Source organism: Mesoplodon mirus (assembly GCF_964341445.2).
Source record: "Mesoplodon mirus genome assembly, chromosome: 2".
Lineage (NCBI taxonomy): Eukaryota > Metazoa > Chordata > Mammalia > Artiodactyla > Ziphiidae > Mesoplodon > Mesoplodon mirus.
In genome coordinates, this window is record NC_138977.1 from 199,411,107 (window position 1) to 199,432,652 (window position 21,546).

The 21,546-nt window shown below is 34.7% G+C and overlaps 1 protein-coding gene across 9 annotated transcripts in view; it reads left to right on the forward strand.

The window, feature by feature from the left end:
- Positions 1 to 21,546, forward strand: part of LCOR (ligand dependent nuclear receptor corepressor) — a 133,326-nt gene that overhangs the window by 40,922 nt on the left and 70,858 nt on the right. For 8 of the 9 annotated variants that reach the window (XM_082611343.1, XM_082611344.1, XM_082611345.1 and 5 more), the window contains 2 exons: positions 18,143 to 18,208; positions 18,551 to 18,630. In XM_082611343.1, coding sequence (XP_082467469.1) covers positions 18,143 to 18,208; positions 18,551 to 18,630 — 146 coding nt within the window. Of the gene's footprint in view, positions 1 to 18,142; positions 18,209 to 18,550; positions 18,631 to 21,546 lie in introns of those variants that run through there. The other variant, XM_082611347.1, reaches the window with a different exon arrangement.

Sequence of the window (21,546 nt, forward strand, 5' to 3'; positions counted from 1 at the left end):
ATACAGCATAATTCCATTATCCCGAACAACTCCCGTATGCTCTTCTTTTGTAATTACCCCTTTCCAAACCTCTGGCAACCTTTGATCTGTTCTTCATTACTATAGTTTTGTCTTTTTGAGAATGTCAGATAAATGGAATCATATATATAGAAAGTAACCATTTGAGACTGGCTTCATTCACTCAGCATAATGCCTTTGAGAGTCATCCATGTTGCAGTTATCAATATTCATTTCTATTTAAAAAAATAAAAGGTCACCATTTTAATCATTTTAAAGTGTATCATTCAGTAGTTTTTACTACACTCACAGTGTTGTACAACCATCACCACTATCAAATTTTATAGCATTTTCATTACCCCAAAAAGATATCCCATACCCATTATAGTCACTCCCTCCTTCCCCTCCCCCATCCTCTGGCAATCACTAATATCCTTTCTGTCTCTATGGATATGCATATTCTAGACATTCTATATAAACAGAGTCGTATAACATGACCTTTTGTGGCTGGCTTCTTTTATTTAGCATATTATTTTTGAGGTTAATCCATAATACAATACATATCAGTATTACATTCCTGTATTAGTCAGCTCAGGCTGCGGTAATAAAATGTTGAATGTCTTAAACAGCAGATATTAATTTTCTCACATTGCAGATCAAGGTCCAGCATGATTGGTTTCTTGTGAGTACTCTCTTCCTGGCTTGTAGATGCCCGCCTTCTTACTACGCCCTCCGATGGCCCTTTCTCTGTAATCAAGTGGGAATCGGGGGCTCTCTCTGGTATCTCTTCTTTTTTTATTTTTATTTATTTTTTATTGAAGTATAGTTGATTTACAGTGTTTCAGGTATACAGCGAAGTGATTCAGTTATACATACATATATAAATATGTACTCTTTTTCAGATTCTTTTCCACTATAGGTTATTACAAGATATATAGTTCCCTGTGCAATACAGTAGGTCCTTGTTTATCTATTTTATATATAGTAGTGTGTATCTGTTAATCGCAAATTCCAAATTTATCCCTGCACCCCCTATTTCCCCTTTGGTAACCATAAGTTTGTTTTCTGTCTGTGAGTCTATTTCTCTTTTGTAAATAAGTTCATTTGTATCCATTTTTTAGATTCCTTATATAAGCAATATCATGTGGTATTTGTCTTTCTCTGATTTACTTCATTTAGTATAATGATATCTCTTCTTATAAGGACTCTAATCCTATCAGATCAGCTCTGATTTCCGCTTAACCTTAATTAAAATAAAGTTACATTGGGGAATTCCCTGGTGGTCCAGTGGTTAGGACTTGGCACTTTCACTGTTGTGGCCTGGGTTCGATCCCTGCTTGGGGAACTAAGATACTGCAAGCCGCACAGCATGGCCAAAAAAAAAAAAAAAGTTACATTGGGGGTTAGGACTTCAACATATATATGGGGAGGTACAAGCATTCAGTCCATAACAATTCCTTTTTTTTTTAAATTAATTTATCTATTTTGGGCTGCGTTGGGTCTTTGTTGCTCTGCGCGGGCTTTCTGTAGTTGCGGTGAGCAGCGGCTACTCTTCGTTGTGGTGCGTGGGCTTCTCATTGCGGTGGCTTCTCTTGTTGTGGAGCATGGGCTCTAGGCACGTGGGCTTCAGTAGTTGTGGCACACGGGCTCAGTAGTTGTTGCTCCTGGGCTCTAGAGTGCAGGCTCAGTAGTTGTGGCGCATGGGCTTAGTTTCTCCGCGGTATGTGGGATCTTCCCGGCCCAGGGCTCCAACCTGTGTCCCCTGCATTGGGAGGCAGTTTCTTAACCACTGCGCCACCAGGGAAGTCCAAACAATTCCTTTTTATGGCTGAATATTATTACATGGTATGCTTAAACCCTGTTTTGTTTATCCATTCATCAGTTGATGGACATTTGGGTGTTTCTACATTTTGGCTATTAAAAATATTGACGCTGTGAACGTTCCTGTAACAAGTTTTGTTTGAACACCTGTTTTCATTTCTCTTAGGTATATACTTGGGAGAGGAATTGCTGAGTCACATGGTAATTCTATATTTAGCTTTTTGAGGAATCGTCAAACTTCCACAGCATCTACATCATTTTGCATTCCCATCAGCAACATGTGAGGTCCCAGTTTCTTCTACATCCTAGCTAACACTTGGTATTTTTCCTTGTTTTGTTTTGTTTAAATAGCCATCCTAGTGGGGTATAAAGTGATATGTCATGGTTTTGATTTGCATTTCCCTAGTGATTAATGAGTTGAGCTTGTTTTCATGTGCTTGTTGGCCATTTGTAAATCTTTGGGAAAATGTGAATTTAAGTCTTTTGCACATTTTAAAATTGGGTTATCTGTTTTTTTGGTGTTGTAAGAGTTCTTTTTATATTCTGGATGCTGGACTCTTATATGTGATTTGCGAAAATTTTCTCCTATTTTGGGGGTTTTTTCACTTTCTTCATAATATTGTTTGATTCATAGAAGTTTTTAATTTTTGTGAAGTTTAGCGTTAAAAAATTTTGTTGTTTGTACTTTTGGTGTTATATTTAAGAATCCATTGCTACAGCCAAAGTCACAAAGATTTACCCCTGTTTTCCTTTGAGAGTTTTATGGTTTTCTCCCTTATGTTTAGATCTTTGATACATTTTGTGTTAATTTTTATATATGGTGTGAGGTCAAGAATCTAATAACTTCATTCTTTTGCATGTGGTTATCCAGCAGTCCCAGCGTCATTTGTTGAAAAGGCAATTCTTTCCCCACTGAATAGGCTTGACATCCTTGCCAAAAATCAGTTGACCATTGATGTATGGATTTACTTCTGGATTCTCAGTTCTGTTCTATTGGTCTGTATGTCTATTCTTGTGCCAGTACCATGCTCTTCTGATTATTGTGGCTTGTAATAGTTTTTGAAACCAGGATGTGTAAGTCCTCCAACTTCGTTCTTCTTTTTGTTCAGCTTTCTTCAAAACATGATTGTTCTGGCTGTTTTGGCTCCCTTGCAGTTCCATATGAATTTTAGGTCAGTCTGTCTATTCCTGCCAAAAAGGAATTTTGGTAGGGATTGCATTGGTAAGTGTTTACAGATCAATTTGGGGAGTATTGCCATCTTAACAATATTAAGCATTCTGATCTAGGAACATAGGATGTCTTTCCATTTATTTAGGACTTCTTTCTTTCAACATTGTTTTGCAGTTTTTAGTGTACAAGTCTTCCACCTCCTTGGTTAAATTTATTCCTAAGTATTTTACTCATTTTGATAATATTGGAAATGGAATTGTTTCCTTCATTTCAGATTGTTCATTGCTAGTGTATAGATATTCATTGCTAATGTACAGAAATACAAATGATTTTTGCATGTTCTTGTATCTGGCAACCTTGCTGAACTTGTTTATTAGATCTAATAGTTTTTCTTCAGGATTTCCTATGTATAAGATCATGACATCTGTGAAGAGAGGTACTTTTACTTTTTCCTTTTCAATTCGGATGCCTTTTGTTTCTTTTTCTCTTACCTAATTGCCCTGGCTAGAACTTCCAGACAGTGTTGAATAGAAATGGCAAGAGTGAATATCCTTATCTTTTTCTCATCTTAGTGGGAAGCTTTAAATCTTTCACCACTGAGTATGTCAGCCGTGAGTTTTTCATAGATGCTCATCATCAGGTTGTAAAATCTTCTTTCGGTTCCTAGGTTGTTGAGTATTTTTATCATGAAAGGGTGTTGGAATTGGTGAAATGCCTTTTCTGTGTCAGTTAGATGATCATGTTATTTTTCCCCCTTTCATTCTGTTAATAAGGTGTTTAGTTTTTTTTCAGTTGATTGATTTTTTTTTTTTTTTTTTTCTTTTTGCGGTATGCGGGCCTCTCACTGTTGTGGCCTCTCCCGCTGCGGAGCACAGGCTCCGGACGCACAGGCCCAGCGGCCACGGCTCACGGGCCCAGCCGCTCCGCGGCATACGGGATCCTCCCAGACCGGGGCACGAACCCGTATCCCCTGCATCGGCAGGCGGACTCTCAACCACTGCGCCACCAGGGAGGCCCCCAGTTGATTGATTTTTATATGTTGAACCACCCTTGCGTTTCTGGATAAATCCATGGTACATAGTTCTCTTAATATGCTGCTGAATTTTATTTGCTAGTATTTTGTTGAGGATTCTTGCATCTGTATTCATGAGAGATATTGGTCTGTAGTTTTCTTGTGATGTTTTTGTCTTTGGTATCAAGGTAATACCAGCCTCATGGAATGAGTTAGGAAGTATTCCTCTTCTATTTTTGGCACAGTTTGAGAAGAATTGATGTTATTTCTTCTTTAAACGTTTAGTAGAATTCATCAGTGAAGCCATATGACCTTTGACTTTTGTCAGAAGTTTTTAAAATTACTGTTTTAATCTCTTTGCTTTTACTAGGTCTATTATATTTTTTATTGTTGAGTCAGTTTTGGTAGTTTATTTCTAGGAATTAGTCCATTTCATCTGTGTTATCTATTTGTTGGCATACTCTTGTTCATTATATATTTTGTAATACTTTTTATTTCTGTAAAGTCAGTAGTGATGCTCCCACTTTCGTTTCTGATTTTAGTAAATTGAGTTGTCTCTCTTTAATTTCTTGGTCAGTCGAACTAAAGGTTTGTCATTATTGTTATTCTTTTCAGAGAAGTTTTAGTTTCACTGATTTTCTAATTTCTCGCTTTAAAAAATCTCCACCCAAATCTTTATTATTTCCTTTCTTCTGTGTGCTTTGCATTTAGTTTCTTCTTTTTCTAGTTCCTGAAGCGTAGAAGGTTAGGTTACTGATTTACTGATTAGTGATATTCTTTTTTTTAATATAGGTGTTTACAGATATAAATTCCCCTCTGAGCACTGCTTTAGCTGCATCCCGTATATTTTGGGTTTTTTTTTAATTCTTCTCAAAGTATTTTCTAATTCTCTTTCTTTTTCTTTCTCTTTTATTTTTATTTTTGGCCACACCATGAGGCTTGCGGGATCTTGGTTCCCTGACCAGGGATCAAACTTGTGCCCCCTACAGTGGAGTCCTAACCATTGGACCACCAGGGAATTCCCAAGTATTTTCTGGTTTTCATTGTGATTACTCCTTTGACTCACTGGTTAAAAATGTGTTGTTTAATTGCTACATATTTATGAATTTCTCAGTTTTCCTGTTATTGATCCCAGTTTCATTACATTATTGTTGGAGAAGATATTTTGTATGATTACTAACTTTTTAAATTTATTGAGACCTTTTTTTGTGGTTTAACATGGTCTACCCTGGCGAATGTTCCATGTGCACTTGAAAAAATGTATATTCTGCTCTTGGTGGTCTATGTATGTCTTTTAGGTCTACTTGATTTACAGTGTTGCTCAAGTTTTCTGTTTCCTTTTTATCTCTTAGTTTTATTTGTTATTGAAAGTGGGATGTTGAAGTCTACAACTATTATTGTTGAACTTTTCCTCCTTTCCACTCTGTCAGTTTTGCTTCATATATTTTGGGGCTCAGTTGTTAGGTGCATATATATTTTTAATTGTTAAATCTTTTTTTTTAATTGTATAGTTGATGTACTTTATGAGTTTAAGGTGTACAACATAGTAATTCAGAATTTTTAAAAATTATATTTCATTTATAGTTATTGTTAAATCTTCTTGGTAAATTGATTTTTATCATATAATGTCCTTCTGTGTCTATTGTAACAAGTTTTATCTTAACATTTATTTTGTCTGATACTAGTATATCCACTTCATTTTTCTTTCAGTTGCTGTTTTCATGGACTTTTTCTTTTCTTTCATTTTTATCCTCTGTGTCTTTGAATCTAACATGAGTTTCTTGTACACAGCATATAGTTGGATCATGTTTTTTTCTTAAATCCATTCTGCCCATCTCTGCCTTTTATAGGAGAGTTTAATCCATTTACATTTAATGTAGTTACTGATAAGGAAGGATCTTTGCCACTTTGCTGTTTGTTTTCTACATATCTCATGTCACTTTTGTTCTTTGGAAGTCTTCCATTACTGCCTTCTTTTGTGTTATATAAATATTTTCTAGTGTACCATTTTGATTCCTTTCCCACTTCTTTTACTGTACAGTTTTTAGTTATTTTCTTAGTGTTTGCCCTGGGGATATATATATAATGTCTTAATTAATAACAACTTAGTTTCAGTAGTATTACAAAATACTTTGCTGCTGTATAGCTGTGTCCCTCTACTTTACGTTGTTATTGTATTGTTGCAGATTACATCTTTATACATTGTATGCCCATCAATGTATGGCTACTGTATGCCCAGTAGACAATAAATAGAAATAAATAAGTATCTATAGTCTATCAAGGACAGGAGGCTCAGAAACAGCAACTTTTCTAAAAGGCAATAGAAATCGCTGATCTCTCATATAATATTTTTAGTATCTGAGAAAATATGTAATGACAAAAGGCTATTATGAATTCAGTAATGCTTTTTAAGGAAAAATGCATTTTGTTCATAGCAAAAAAATGAGTTTAGAAAAGTAGTGACTCTATGTGCAAGCACCTTTTTATTTAATTTACAAACAGTGCTCATGTATGTGAACGTACTGACCTTGTAATGACTGTGAGTTCCTCTAAGGAATTGTGGCCCACAGATTGTGAACTCCTGATATAATTGACTTATTCCTAATCAGCTTCAGATTTGCATTTAAATGGCTTCTTTTTAGCATAATTACTCTACCCAAGACAGTTTGATATTACAGAGAAAAAATGAACCAAAACTGTCCTGGGAGTTCCAAAGAACTAAATTCATCTGACCTAGTTACTTACTACCTTTGCAGTTTTGGTTACTTAACATCTTGGAATCTCATTTATGGCATAATGTATGTAAATACAATTATATGAAGTTATTTCAATAATGTTCCAGCTACTCAGTATGTATTCCTTTTCCCTCCTTAGTGTATTAATACCACTGTTTTTCAGTACTTCATCTCTCAATTTTTTTCTCTCTTTGCTGTGATTACAGCTTTGCACAAAAAAAGTGTCCTGTCATCTCTGTTCATGGGGCAGCAAAGCAAGCCATTAATTAATTCTGGTTTTAGTTCATAGATACAGGAATGTTTTTCCATTAGATGTCACTTGCCCTTCTGTTTCATTTATTTGCATTTCTTTGGGTCTTCAGCATGCAAGACACACGAAATAGAGTCATTATAAAATCTTAAATCACTTAGGTAAATAGAAGGATATAGGAATTAGGAAGGGTGTGTTTGTATTCATCCAACAAACACTGCAGTTAAGGAACAGGCAGGCTGATGTTAAGAAAAAGGTGAATAGGCTCCAGTTCTCTGCTCAAAATCTAGTAGATAAAATGCCAAAAAAAAAAAAAAAGAAAAATTGAAGTATAGTTTACTAGTAGTACAACTTCAGGCTGTTGAGGATGTTCTTATCTTTGCCTAGGGCTTATGGGCTGAGATAAGGGATGCCTTAGAATTAACTGGATTAAAGGTTGCAGAAGAACATTCTGGGCAGAGGGCTTGCTGTACTTAAAAGGCATGGAAGCATTGACATGTATGTAACGATCAATAAATCAGTCTGGCCAGAGCATAGCATATGTAGAAAGAAAACGGCAGGGCAGACTGAAAAGGTAGTTTGGAACTAGACAGACCCTCAGTGATCTTGCATGCCAGCCAGGAATTTGAAGTCTTCAGTATTGTCAGTGGAAAGCCATCAAAGATTTTAAAACCAGTAAAAGACGGAAGAAGTTTCATGGCAGTGTGAAAGATGGATTCTGGTGGATTTGATGGTATAGGGGATGTTTTAAATAGATGAATGAAAAAGTTGAGATGTTATTAGCAGATTGTGTGAAAAAGTGAAAAGCCTGGGCTTTAGAATCACCAGCCTGGTTTTAAACCTAGGCTCTACGTCTTTGTAGTTGTATGAAAAAAATAGCTGCTTCAGTCTTTTATTTTCTTAAATGTATTAGGTAGTAATAATACCTGTTTTACAGTGTTCCCCTGAAGATTTTATCATAATGGGTATGAAGTACCTGATACATGCTTGCTTGATACCAGCTAAGGGCTCAATTATTATCTATTATTATCAACATGAGTGACATGTACTGTAATTATTAAGGTAAGAAATGGTGAAGGCCTGAATTTAGGGGTGGATAAAAGAGAATAGATTTGGATGGATCTTTAGTAATTAAAATGAATAGGACTGACTGATGTAGGGAAAGAATGGAATTATGACTGAGTGAGATTTGTAATCTGAATGTCTTGGGGGAAGGGGTTAGTGATGCCATTTTCCTGGTAAGGAATACAGGGATCATCACTGGTTGAGATGAGGGAAAAGGGGTAAGAATGATTTTGATTTGGATTTTTGAAGGTATTTGGGATATCTTGGTGATGATATGAAGCAGGCAATTAGAAATAACGTCTGGAGCAAGAGATAAGAGATTGGAGAGTTGTCAGTATGTGTGGTAGCAGAAATGTGTGTAAATCTTAAACGGCAGAGCATATATTTTAAACATTTCCCCACTGCTGAGCTCTGTACAAAACACTTGATTAGTTCTTGTTATTAAGTGTGAGATTTAGGGTGACTTTGTATATAGAAAAGATAATGCATAGTTACTTCGATTACTAATTTAATGTTCAGTTTATTTAAATTTATAAATTTAAAACCTCATTCTCCTAAAATATATATCTTACTCCAAACTTACACTTTTGATAAATATTTTAGTTAACTCTTAAAACATTTTAATCTAAAACTATAGATATTTTCTCCTTAAATATTGATTTAACAAAACCTTCTTAGATACTTGGAAAAAATCTTGTAAATATAATTTAAACTTATAAATGTGATTATTCTTAAGTTGTGTAAGAATTCTAATACAGTATACAAACTTAGTAAGATTTCAGCCTACAACCAGGCCTAAATCAGGTATTCAGTTATACATTTCAGATTAAAATTCCAAGGCTGGCTCTCTAACAGGCCAAGTTTTCTTAAAGCATTATAAATATTTACCAAATATGCATACTTATTTTGTTAACAGCTTTATTGACATATAATTTATACACCTTACAGTTCACCCATTTTAAGTATGCAATTCACTGATTTTTATTATATTTACCAAGTTGTGCAACCATCACCAAAATCTGTTAGAATAAATCCATCACCTTGAAAAGAAACGTGGTGTCCATTTGCAGTCATTCCCATTTTCACTCCCAGCCCTAGGAAAACACTACTTTCTATTGCTATAGATTTGTCTTTTCTGGACATTTCATATAAACAGAATCATATAGTATGTGATCTTTTATTTCTGGCCTTTCTTCACTTAGCATAATGTTTTGAAGTTCATTCATCCTTATTGTAATAATATTCTCATTATATGGATATACTACATTTTATTTATCCTAGATTACTTTTTAATACAAAATAATTAAGGTTTAATTCTCTTAAATCACTCCTATACTTTGTTTAAAAAAAAAAAGGAAAACTTGAAAATAAGTGAACTAAGCTTCTGTCATAAGTTAGAAAAAGAACAGCAGAATAAACCCAAAGAAAATAGAGAGATAATGAAACTTAGTGAAAATTAATGAACCAGAAAACAAAGATATATTAGAGAAGGTCAAGAAAAGTCAAAAGTGAATTGGGAGGGGGCACTAAGAAAACAAGCCTGGTAAAATTGATCAAGGAATAAAAGACATAAATAAATAATATTATGAAAATGAAGACTACAGAGGAAGAGGAGATTTAAAAGATAAGGGATTTATAGCAACGTTATTTTATACTAGCCAAAAGGTAGAAGCAACTTGTGTCCATCAATGTATGAATGGATAAACAAAATATAATCTATGTATCAGTGGAATGTTATTCAGCTTTTAAAGGGACAGAAGTCCTGTCACATGCTGCAGGATGGATGAACTGTAAGGATATTATGCTAAATGAAGTAAGCCAGTCACTAAATGACAAATATATACTCTGTTATTCCACTTAAGAGGTGTACAATAGTCACATTTGTATAGACAAGAAAGTAGAATGGCGGTTGGCAGGACTGGGAGTAGGAGGAAATAGGGAGTTACTATTTAATGGATATAGAGTTTCAGTTTTGCAAGATGAAAAAAGTACTGGAGATGGGTGATGGTGCAAACAGTGTAAATATATGTAATGGTAAACTTAAAAATGATTAAAATTATAAATTTTATATTATGTACATTTTACCACAACTTTAAAAAAGATAAGGGAAAATACTATCAACCATATGCCAATAATTTTGAAATTAAAGAAAAATATAACTTACCAAAAACTGACTCAAGAAGAACTAAAAATCTTGAATTGTTCTATAACTATTAAATAAATTTAATAGTTAAAACTCTTCTATCAAAGAGAATAAGCTCAGAATGCTTTAGATTTGAGTTCTTCCCAACTTTTAAGGAAGAAAGCTTCCCAATTTTCTGTCACCTCTTTCAGAAAGTAGGAAAAAAGGAAATATATCTCAACTCTTTTGAGGACAGTTGCCAAACCCAAACATATATAAGAAAAAAAAAAATTCTAGGTCAGCTTCACTCATGAAATAGATTAGCCCTCTAGTAATTGAAAAATTCTTCACTTTTTTGTTTTATGCTTTTTAAAAAAAATTTTATTGGAGTATAGTTGCTTTACAGTGTTGTGTTAGTTTCAGGTGTACAGCAGAGTGAAACAGTTATACATATCCGTATATCCACTCTTTCTTTTTTTTTTTTTTTAGATTCTTTTCCCATATATGCCATTACAGAGTATTGAGTAGAGTTCCCTGTGCTATACAGCAGGTTCTTATTAGTTATCTATGTTTTACGCTTTTATCCTTGAATAATTCTTTTTCTGATTGTTACTGCCACCTTTATTGCTTTCTTTTCTTTTTTCTTTTTTTTTACATTTTTCTCATATCTATGCCTCCCTCTTTAGTTTCAACATATCTATGTCACTTTGAGTCTGTTATGAACTGCATATTGCTGTGCCCTACCTGACACTTTTTTCTCTTTTACATAGTTAATTCAGTTGATTAACATTTATTGTAACATGTACATGGTTGATACTATTCCTGAAATTATTTTTTGTGTTTCTTGTTTAGCATGCTCGCTTTTTGTTTAGTTTTTAATTTTATTTACTTTTATAGTTGATCTTTTTTGGTTGTTCTTTATTTCCTCTGGTGATTGGAAATTCTTCAGCTTTATCCATACGTTTTAAGCAAATTTAAAGCTACATTTTCTTATCAACATCAAAGAGTAATGACTATTATAAATTGTTCCCTCATCCCACATGCACACTTGATCTTACATACTTTACTTAAGCGTATTTTACTCTTACTTTTTCACCCAGGATTGTGTTGTAATAGTTTGGGATGTTATTCCTAAATCATTAATTTAAAAAATTATACTGTGTTTATCTATTTAAAGAATCCTTTCTTATCTGTTATATTAAACTGAACCCCCCCCATATTAGTAACAACTGTTTATACTTAACTGTTAGTTTTACTGGTATATTGCTTACCATTATTTTTTATATAAACAGTGTTTTCCATTTTTAGGTCTTTGTTCTGAATTTTTTTTTTAGCTCAACTACTTTAAGTGACTGTTGCTAGTACCCAGAGTAGATGGCTGTCCTATTTTCCAAATCATAGCATATCCAGTAATTTCTTTATTTTACTCATATCTGTGAAAAATAGATTGGCTAAAAAAAAGTGAGTTTTTTTTACCCTCAGAATTTTGTGAGCATATTTCCATTGGCTTTTAGCATTTACTTTTACTGATGAAATGACTGTCATTCTAAATCGCTTTCCTCTTATTTTATGTAAAATTAAGTAAAATTTTCTCCTTATTTGGAGCTTTTAAACTTTTATTTTTGAAATTCAGATATTCTGCCAGGGGAGTTTTTACATATATATGCTTTGTTTTCCCCTGAGTATTCTGCCCCAGTACTTCTCAGAGCACATTAAATATGAAGACTCAAGACAGTATTCACCATTAGGAAGTTTTCTTTTCCTTCTCCTCCTTCTTCCCCCTCACCCTACCCCCATTTCTTAAATTTAATTTTTAAAAATTTATACTCTTTGCTCTTTCTTGTTCTAGAAATCCTATTTCACAGACATTGAATGTCCTGGCCTCCTCTTTCTCTCTAATCTTTTTCTCATGATTTCTGTGTCTTCAGATTTACTATGCATTGTAGGGACATTTCTTAAATTGGCTTTTTAAATCACTAATTTGATGTATATTTTTCTACTTAATACCTCTATTTGGTTTTTTGGCAGTTTTGTTTTTCTTTTTGCCCCTCCCCAAGCACATATTCTCCACTCCTTTTCCAGAGCAGCTTGCTTTTTGTTTTAAATGCTCTTCTTCCCTGGTTTCAATAGAAATACTATTTATAATTTTTCTTCAATCTCTGATGTTTTTCTTCATTAATTCTGTTTCAGTTTGGGCTGTTAGTTTTGACTGGGTTATTGTTTGTCTTCAGTATGTCTGGTCAGGTTTTTCATCAGTTTTTTTTTTGAATTTTATTTTATTTTTTTTATATAGCAGGTTCTTATTAGTTATCTATTTTGCACATATTAGTGTATATAGGTCAATCCCAATCTCCCAATTCATCCCACCACCACCCCAACCCTGCTTTCCCCCCTTGGTGTCCATACATTTGTTCTCTACATTTGTGTCTCTATTTCTGCCTTGCACACAAGTTCACCTGTACCATTTTTCTAGATTCCACATTTATGCGTTAATATACGATACTTGTTTTTCTCTTTCTGACTTCATTCTGTATGATAGTCTCTAGGTCCATCCACGTCTCTACAAATGACCCAATTCCATCCTTTTTATGGCTGAGTAATATTCCATTGTATATATGTACCACATCTTCTTTATCCATTCATCTGTCAATGGGCATTTAGGTTGCTTCCATGATCTGGCTATTGTAAATAGTGCTGCAGTGAACATTGGGGTGCATGTGGCTTTTTGAATTATGGTTTTCTCTGGGTATATGCCGATTGGTGGGATTGCTGGGTCATATGGTAATTCTATTTTTAGTTTTTTAAGGAACCTCCATACTGTTCTCCATAGTGGCTGTATCAATTTACATTCCCACCAGTAGTGCAAGAGGATTCCCTTTTCTCCACACCCTCTCCAGCATTTGTTGTTTGTAGATTTTCTGATTATGCCCATTCTTTTTCATCAGTGCTTGTGCTGGGTAAATTCTCAGGGTAATAAGTAAGCCATCAAATGGGTTCCTCACAGAGCATGGGCCGGAAGCAGATGCTCAGGGAGAGAGGAAGAACTCTTAATGAGTGTAGCTGTCCAGCAGGGGTGGATTGCATAAAGTAATGAGAAGAGGAGCCTGGTTTTTGCTCATTACCTGTAGAAGTTCATCCAGACTTGTTTGGTTGTATGACACACTGAAATAGCTGGAACATCAGTAAAAAGGGATTAATTACCTTATATTCCTTTGGAGATTGCATGTGAAAGATTGTATAATCTGGTACTTTTTAATTATTCATCTTGGCACTCACTTGTAATGAAGTTAAGTGTGGTATTTGCAAGTTTAAAACCCTGAGTTTTAAGCAAAGAACTCCAGATACTATCAGTCTCCTCTGTTTATTAAGCTATTTGTTGATGATTGTTACCAGCAAGCACCTTTGAACTGATATTTTATAAAATAATAATACTCTATTGAAGATTGAGCTCTTTTATACCAGCACCAAGTTTTGCAAGATATCCAAGGGACCTTGATGTGAAAATTACTGATTTTCTCATATGCTCCTAGTTTTCCTTCAGCCCCTCTTTATCTCTCGGACTGATAATCTCTGTACTGTTATCTCAGAGGTTCCCAAGACTCATGAACCATTTTTTTATTCCATTCATAGTATTTTGCTTTATTTCACAAGTACAGGCTGTTGCTTATTACTTGGCTATATATTTGATATGTTCCTATCTTGTTACTTTTCATAATCTGCTTTCCCCATTTTGGTTAGAAATAGAGATTATGATTTAGATTGAAGAGGGTAATGTGTGAGGAATTTTAACTTCTGTCTTTTGTTGGGTTTTTTTTGTTTTTTTTTTTTTGTTTTTTTTGTGGTACGCGGGCCTCCCACTGTTGTGGCCTCTCCCGTTGCGGAGCACAGGCTCCGGATGCGCAGGCTCAGCGGCCATGGCTCACGGGCCCAGCCACTCCACGGCATGTGGGGTCTTCCCGGACCGGGGCACGAACCCTTGTCCCCTGCATCGGCAGGCGGACTCTCAACCACTGGGCCACCAGGGAAGCCCCTGTCTTTTGTTTTTGAGAGCTAGGTTATTCAAAGCAAAAGCTAAAAACCAGGCACATAGAGCCCTAGTATTAGAGGAACTTTGTGGGAAACAGGAAGACCTTCCTTCCTAGCCTCTTGAAGCATTAAATCTCCTTGAGGAGACGACATAAACATATAGAAGGAAAAACAAAAGCAGTGTTTAGATAGCCTATGACAAATTTTGTATTACAGAATACTTACATAGTGCTTTGCATGTGACAGAAAAGAGAAAACATAAGGCAGTTGACACATATTTAAGACGCGGGGAGTGATAATGTGAATTCTGAGAATGAGAAAACTGGAAACTCAGGCTCCATGAGGGCAGACACCATGTCTGTTCATCATTGCCTGCCTACTCAGTGCCTGCCACTGTCCCTGATAGGTGGTAGGCTTTTAGTTAATATGTTGGATAAGCGAATATCTATTTGTTGAACAAACTGAAGAGTGCCTTGAAGGAAATAATTTATTTGGGCAGAGGTGAAATGAAAAGGCTTGAGAAAATATTAGGAGGTAAAAATAGATGACTGAATATATTAGAATACCAACCTGGATGGAGCTGTGAGATTGAGCAGGAAAGTTCTGAGAAATAAGGCTGTCGGTGGTAGGTTAGGGTCAAATTATAAATAGTTTTGATTGCTGGACTTAGGAATTTGGGATTTGTTTTTAAACAAAGTGGGGTTTTTCTGAACAGATGGTCACATTGTTAAAGTAGTGTTCAGGAATACTGTCTGAAGACACAGTGATTGTCTTCAGGTTGCAGTGAGAAAGAAATTGGAGACCAGCTTTGATTCCAGTTGCAATATTGGATAGGAATTCTTTGGCCAGTAGTCATGCTCAATAAAATTATTAATATTTCTTTACATGTAATAATATATTATATACAGGTGCTTTTTAAGCCCTGGTGATTGAACATAAGGACATAGCTGTCTTTTTCATTATTTATTTAATTTTCCATGGCATTTTGTTTATTAATCTTCGTGGCTTTTTTGTGATATCATGGTATAAATTTTGAATACATTTGTTCTTTTCTTGTTTGCCTTTTGTTAATGTCAAGCATAGCACGTGAGACATTCCTTGTTGCTATGCAACTGCTAAATTCAGTATTTAGTATTAATAAAACTGAGTGGCATTAAATTCAGTTAACAGGGGGAAGCAAAATATGGCTTAACAATGTCTGATCAGTATTTGTATGGTTTAATGTATTGTTGCAGACGTGAGCAAAAGAGAAGTGACTTGTTTACAGTTACTGTTTTGGTCAAAATTAGCTGTGGTTAAATCTTTGCATTTATGACCAGATTTTTTTTCTTGTTTGATTCTTTTTGGTCTGTCCCTTTGACTGCTCTTTGATAATGTGATTCAGTTTTTGTTAGTGTTTGTATGTTACTGATGACATTCTTACTCTATTATTCTTTCCGATTCTGTTATCTTTTGTAATTTTTAAAATTTTATCTCCCAAGGCTTTTCTTTCTTTCTTAGTATTATTTTTTGCTGTATTTACATTTTTCCATTTCAAGAATTTATGGCTAAGCATCCACATTTGGAATTTGTTATAATTTCATATAAACCCAGGTGAAAGCCTATTAGATTTGCTCTTCAGAGTAAGGGCCACCTGTAATCCCCTTTAGTTATTTGCAGTGTGTACTTGGTACTTACCAGATATTGAAGTGCTTTCATTAATATTTGTGAAGTCAGAAATCCATTTTGGGGATAAGAGGGCTTTAGAGGAAGCTGCAGGATTTTTTTTTTTTAAGTTGGTGTTGAAAATATCTAGTTCGCAGGCCCAAGATAGGCAGTATCTAGCAATTCTTTCTCATTCCCTCATCACCACCTCCCCACCCTCAAAACCCTTAGGCCAACACTTTCTCTCCTCCCTAGTGTAGGAAAGAGAGGACATAGTAATTTAGTGGACAGTGTTTTAATTATAGTAGGCAAATAATAAACAGGATAGATACCTCCCATTTGCTTGAATGGGTAGTTTGGTTTTGCTGATGTCCTTAGAATCATTTTGATGGGAAGAATGAAGGAGAGTTGAAGAACGATTAATCCTTAATAATAAATGAAAAATCTAGAATCTAGAAATCATGAAAATAGTTTAGAAAAATCTACTCTCTAACTACAGTGCAGATGATACAAACTCTAGGGATTACCCTATTGAAAATGATGGCTTAACATTAAGGACAAAGAAATCCCTTACATTACAATGTTACTCTTACATCCAGGTAAAATACTGTTTCTAGGGACCATCTTGTCTACTCCCTTACTTTCCAAACCCTTTATGGTGATTGTATTTGTGGTTAGGAAGTGTCCCTGTTTGTGGACCTCATGTATCCACCTGGCTATAGTATTTACATTAGTGGTTCCCTCACTTTTGAATATAAGAGTGCTTTTTTAACAATTAAAAAAATTATAAACCCTTAGGTGATAATAGATTATGTGACAAAATACATAGTGCCCCAAATTACTAGGAATTCAGTGACACTTTATATATTTTCTTAATTGCAGTAATATTTGTGTGCATTTGAAAAGTTGTATGTACACTGAATGCACAAGACCTATTCTTTCTAAAGGTCATGCTTAAAGGACATGGACTCATGGACCTCTTGTAATTATTTGAGCTCCTAATGAGGTCCATGATACATAATTTGGGAACTGCTGCACTAATGAATTATTTGTTATGTTGTATAAAGGTACAATTTGATTCTCTTTTGCATTTTCCTCCTTACTCTTAATAACCCATAGAAAACAGCAAGATGGCAAAGATATTTTTACATTGTTTTTCATTGAGTTAATCAGCAACATTTGAGATAATAAATTAGAAAAGGGTTTTTTTTGGTTTGTTTTCATTTTCTACTTTTTTCTTTTAGAATTTTCTAAAGGAATGTTTTTTAATATGTTTTTTAAATTTATGTGGCTGTGTCGGGTGTTAGTTGTGGCTTGCAGGATCTTCTATTGCAGCGCGCGGGCTTCTCCCTAGTTGCATCACGCAGGCTCTCTAGTTGTGGTGCATGGGTCAGTAGTTGCGGCGCGTGGGCTCTCTAGTTGTGGCACACAGGCTCTAGAGCACGCAGGCTCAGTAGTTAAGGCACGTGGGCTTAGTTGCCCTGTGGCCTGTGGGATCTTATTTCCGTGACCAGGGATCGAACCTGCGTCCTCTGCATTGGAAGGCAGATTCTTAACCACTGGACCACCAGGGAAGTCCCCTCATTTTCTACTTTGTACTGATTGAGAGTGGTAATAGTTTAAACATCTATGTATAGGTATATTTGAATTTTCTTTCTCTCTCTCTCTCTTTCTTTTTGTATGTGTAATTAGTGGGTTCTAGCTTCATAAAGGAACCAGTGAGTAGTTACTGTGGCAGTGTGAACTAATTACAGAAGTCTTTTTCTTTTATAATATTTAAAATGGGCTTTTTTGTGTGTGCATGTGATACAGATGTTGTTTTCAGTTAGGATTTTCCTTCTTAAAAAATACTGTTAGATTGAAGAATCTATTATCTCAGTTCATATTCAGAAACATGCCATTTAGATTAACCCAGAACATTGTGGAAATTTTGAAGAAGTTTGACTCTTTCATTGGGGAAGGTGCTTTTTAAAATGAAGTTTGAAAGTTTATGTAAAGAGGTATTTGGAATTTTGTAAGATAGTAAGAGATCTCATGAATTTCCATTCCTTCATTGGTTATTTCTGCTGTTGTTTTGTATTGTCTTGGAATGGACTCTGAATTTGTATTCAGTGTTATTCACTGACAAAAATGCAAATGCTCCTTTTAGATTGGTCATATACTCTCCTCAGCATCCCATCAGTAATAATCTGGAGGTCCTTGAGAATTGGAAGAAAACACCATTGTTTTTTCATGCAACAAGGTTAAATTTACTGTAGGGAATATTATTGTAATAATGGATTTTTTTTCATCCTTTTAGGGTTTGAAAGTATTCTTGAAGGGCTGTTTGGACCTGCATTATTAAAAGATCTCAGTTTATTTAAAGGTATTCAAAAATTTTTTTGGCATTTCAAATTCTTCCTGGTGACATAAATGATACCTTGGTGATTTAAGCCCCAGTCTCCTTCTCCTTTTTATTCACAGTTTTATGTGGGTTGAAGCTATATCCATGTAAGAATCTTTTTGTGTGTGGTTGATAATGCAGATATATGTATGAATAAAGTGTATTAACTAGTGAACAATTATTGCAAATAAGGAATTTGTCTACTACTTAGTGAGGAGTGTTTTTGTTGTTAAAATAAATAATATTTTTGAAATTAGTTCTCATTTGTTTCCTGAAAAATCTTCTTTTGTAATTGTTAATTTGTTATTCCTACTATTTTTGCAGACTGTGAACCTGAAAGCATTTCCGATTGGACTTTTGATGAAAATTGTCTGTTCTGTTGCTTGAGAAGAGATAAAGTAAAGGTAACCAAGAAACTTGTGAAACTTGTCTAGTGTGGTATTTTATAGTTTTTATTTTTCCAAAATTTGGTTACTTGGTTGGAGGATTTGTAGGAGTACTGATTCCATATTTATTCATAAAGGATTTGATAGTAACTCAGTTTTGCAATTTAGACTGTTTCTAGTCTGTTGATTAGCCTATTGAGAAATCTGTATCCCATCATGCATTGCTCTATTTATTTAGTTCACTAGGCAGAATAATGAACTAGGTCTCAAACTATTGTGTTTATTTTAAATATGAAATGTATGGTAATTCACGTAATGGGAGTCATTCGTACAGTAACATGGATCTGGATCAAGTAGTTATTAATTCATGTAGATTTATGATGGACTGTGGTTTATGCTTTAGTATCTTTCTTCATAATATATGAGCATGGGTGCTGTTTGTGTTCAGTTGTAAAAATTGGCTGTACCTTTGCATTTCTGTTGTTTCATTGCTTTGTGTTAAACATAAAAAGAATTTTGGTTTAGAAACATTTCAGTTGTTGGAAATATTTATTAATAATGGTTTATTCTCTTATGTTTCTTTTTATGGTATTTCTGTTCCCTGCTTTAAAGCTTTGGAAATATTTTTAATTCCTTCCTCTCCCCTGTACACTTCTAACTTCAAATCATTGACCAGGTTCTATCAGTTCTTCCATTCTTTTTCTTTCTACAGTCATCACCATAGTTCAGACCATTAGCATTATTTCTGGACTACTGAAATAACATGATTGGTCTCTTTTAGTTTTCTTCAGTGTGTTATAAACACTGCTACATGGTTAAACCCCTCTCCTCCCTACCGCCCCCTGACCCTCACCCCTCAAATGGTGTGGAAATGTTACCCTGCACTCAGTCTCCAGTGACTTTACAATTATCTTTGGGATTCATTAGCCTAATGCTCAGTGCCTCAGTACCCTCCACAGGTCAGTCCACTTCTCTTTCTAATGCTACCCCACTAGTCTTCCATGCAAAACTGGTCTGATCGTTTGTATTAAACAACATGCTTTTACCATTGGAACTACAGCATTGCATACCCGTTATTCTTTATAGCTTGAAATTCCCCTTGCTCTTACTCTTACCTTGACTCCCCTTTCTTATTAATGGTACACCTCTGCTCTTATTGCTGTTTTCACCCTTCACACTGTTGTAGTAAATATTATACCAGTTATTTGTCAAGTAATATTCTGCCTTTTGTTGTTTATCCTTTTCTGTGTTTGAATCTTGTGTTCCTGACTACACTGTCAACCTCTGAAGACCATGAAACATGACATGCTTCTTTGTACCCCTGCATATGGCCACTCTACCATTATTTACCATTGTTGGAAAGTTGCTTTAAAATCAAAGCCAATTTAAGAGCTTCTTAACGTTCTTCCTTTGTGGCATCTTTTTCTTGCTTAAGTACATGAAAAAGTTTTTGTTGTGACTATCCAGGATGGTCTGTTTTTATTGAATTAATGAGTAAAGTGTTTTGAAATTTACTGTGGTTTGAAAAAGACCAGAAGATTAAGCAGCTACCAATGAAGTTAAAGTTCATCATTTTAAACTGTGTGTGTCTGTGTGTGTGTGTGTGCACATGCATATGTGTTGTGACTGTCTATTGAACAAGTTATTTAATAGGCATTTTGGTAGCATAGGAGAAGCCAATGATTAATTACCTTTCTTTCAGAATTGGTTTGGGAGGAAAGCCTTTCTATGTTCAATAATTGAGTACAGTATAGTCTTGTAATATGATAGAGTTTTCCATTGCTATATGAGGATAAAATATTGCATGAATATTTTTAGAAGAAAACAGAAATAGCAACGCATGGAACCATGTAGCATTTAACCATGTAGCAGCTGTTCTTACTGTTCGTAGTTCTATAATTTTTAGTTAGTATTCTAATTAGGAAGAATATTTCTGTTTGAAAACCCAGCTAGATCTGGGAAAGCTGGTTTTCTCCATTAGGCATTTCACTGCCTGTCTTGGGCATTTATTTTTTTCAGAGACAGCCATAATGTCTATGGAAAATAGGAAGAGAGAGCCTAGAATGTATAACTTGTCAAGTGTATAGCTTTAGTTGTGTTAGATTTAAAGTGATTTTGTTGAAACTCTTTGCAGGCACTTGGAGCATCTTATCTGAGAAGCACTAGAATCTGGAAATTAAATGTATCTATTGGGTTGAGGCTTGGCTGACTTAAGGTTCCAAAAATAGAAGAAATATGTGGAGAGAATGGTAACAGCCAAGAGGTGGCAGCATAGAGCACAATATTGGAATCTTAAGTTGGGGTTGGCATGGCGAGATGTCTAGATAATGTTTGGAAAAGCTGTTAGAAATACTGGTCTGATATTTGGGAATGAGATGGAGGTTATGCATATTTTTTAGTTAATTGGATTTTCATTGGATACTGACTGTTAGAATGGAAAAAGTAAATACATTATTTATATTTACTTTTAAAAATATCTAAGTGAAAAATGAAGTTGCCTCTTGAGAAAATATAACAAGTATTCAGCTAGAAATTAGTAAAACAGTTGTTCATCTACACTTCAGCAGTTAGAAAATATAATTTGTAAGGGAAAGACAACTAACTTTTTTTTGAGCATATACTATGTGTCATTTACTTTTGTTTCCATTTAGTCCACACAACAATGCTATAAAGTTGGTTAAAGGCATCCCAGTTTTACAAATAAAGATATGGGAAGGGTCACAGAGACTAAGTTATGGGCAAAGTCACATAGCTGGGATTTGATCCATGTTTTTAGAATACATGCATTTTGATAACAAAACTAGAAACACGAACATGGAAGGTGATCGAGTAAGAATTAAGAAGCATTTGGGATTACTCAGTTTGAAAGGGGAAGAGAGTAAGAGTGTAAATGGGCATGGGTATATTTGAAATAGCCAGTCTCAGATGTGCTAG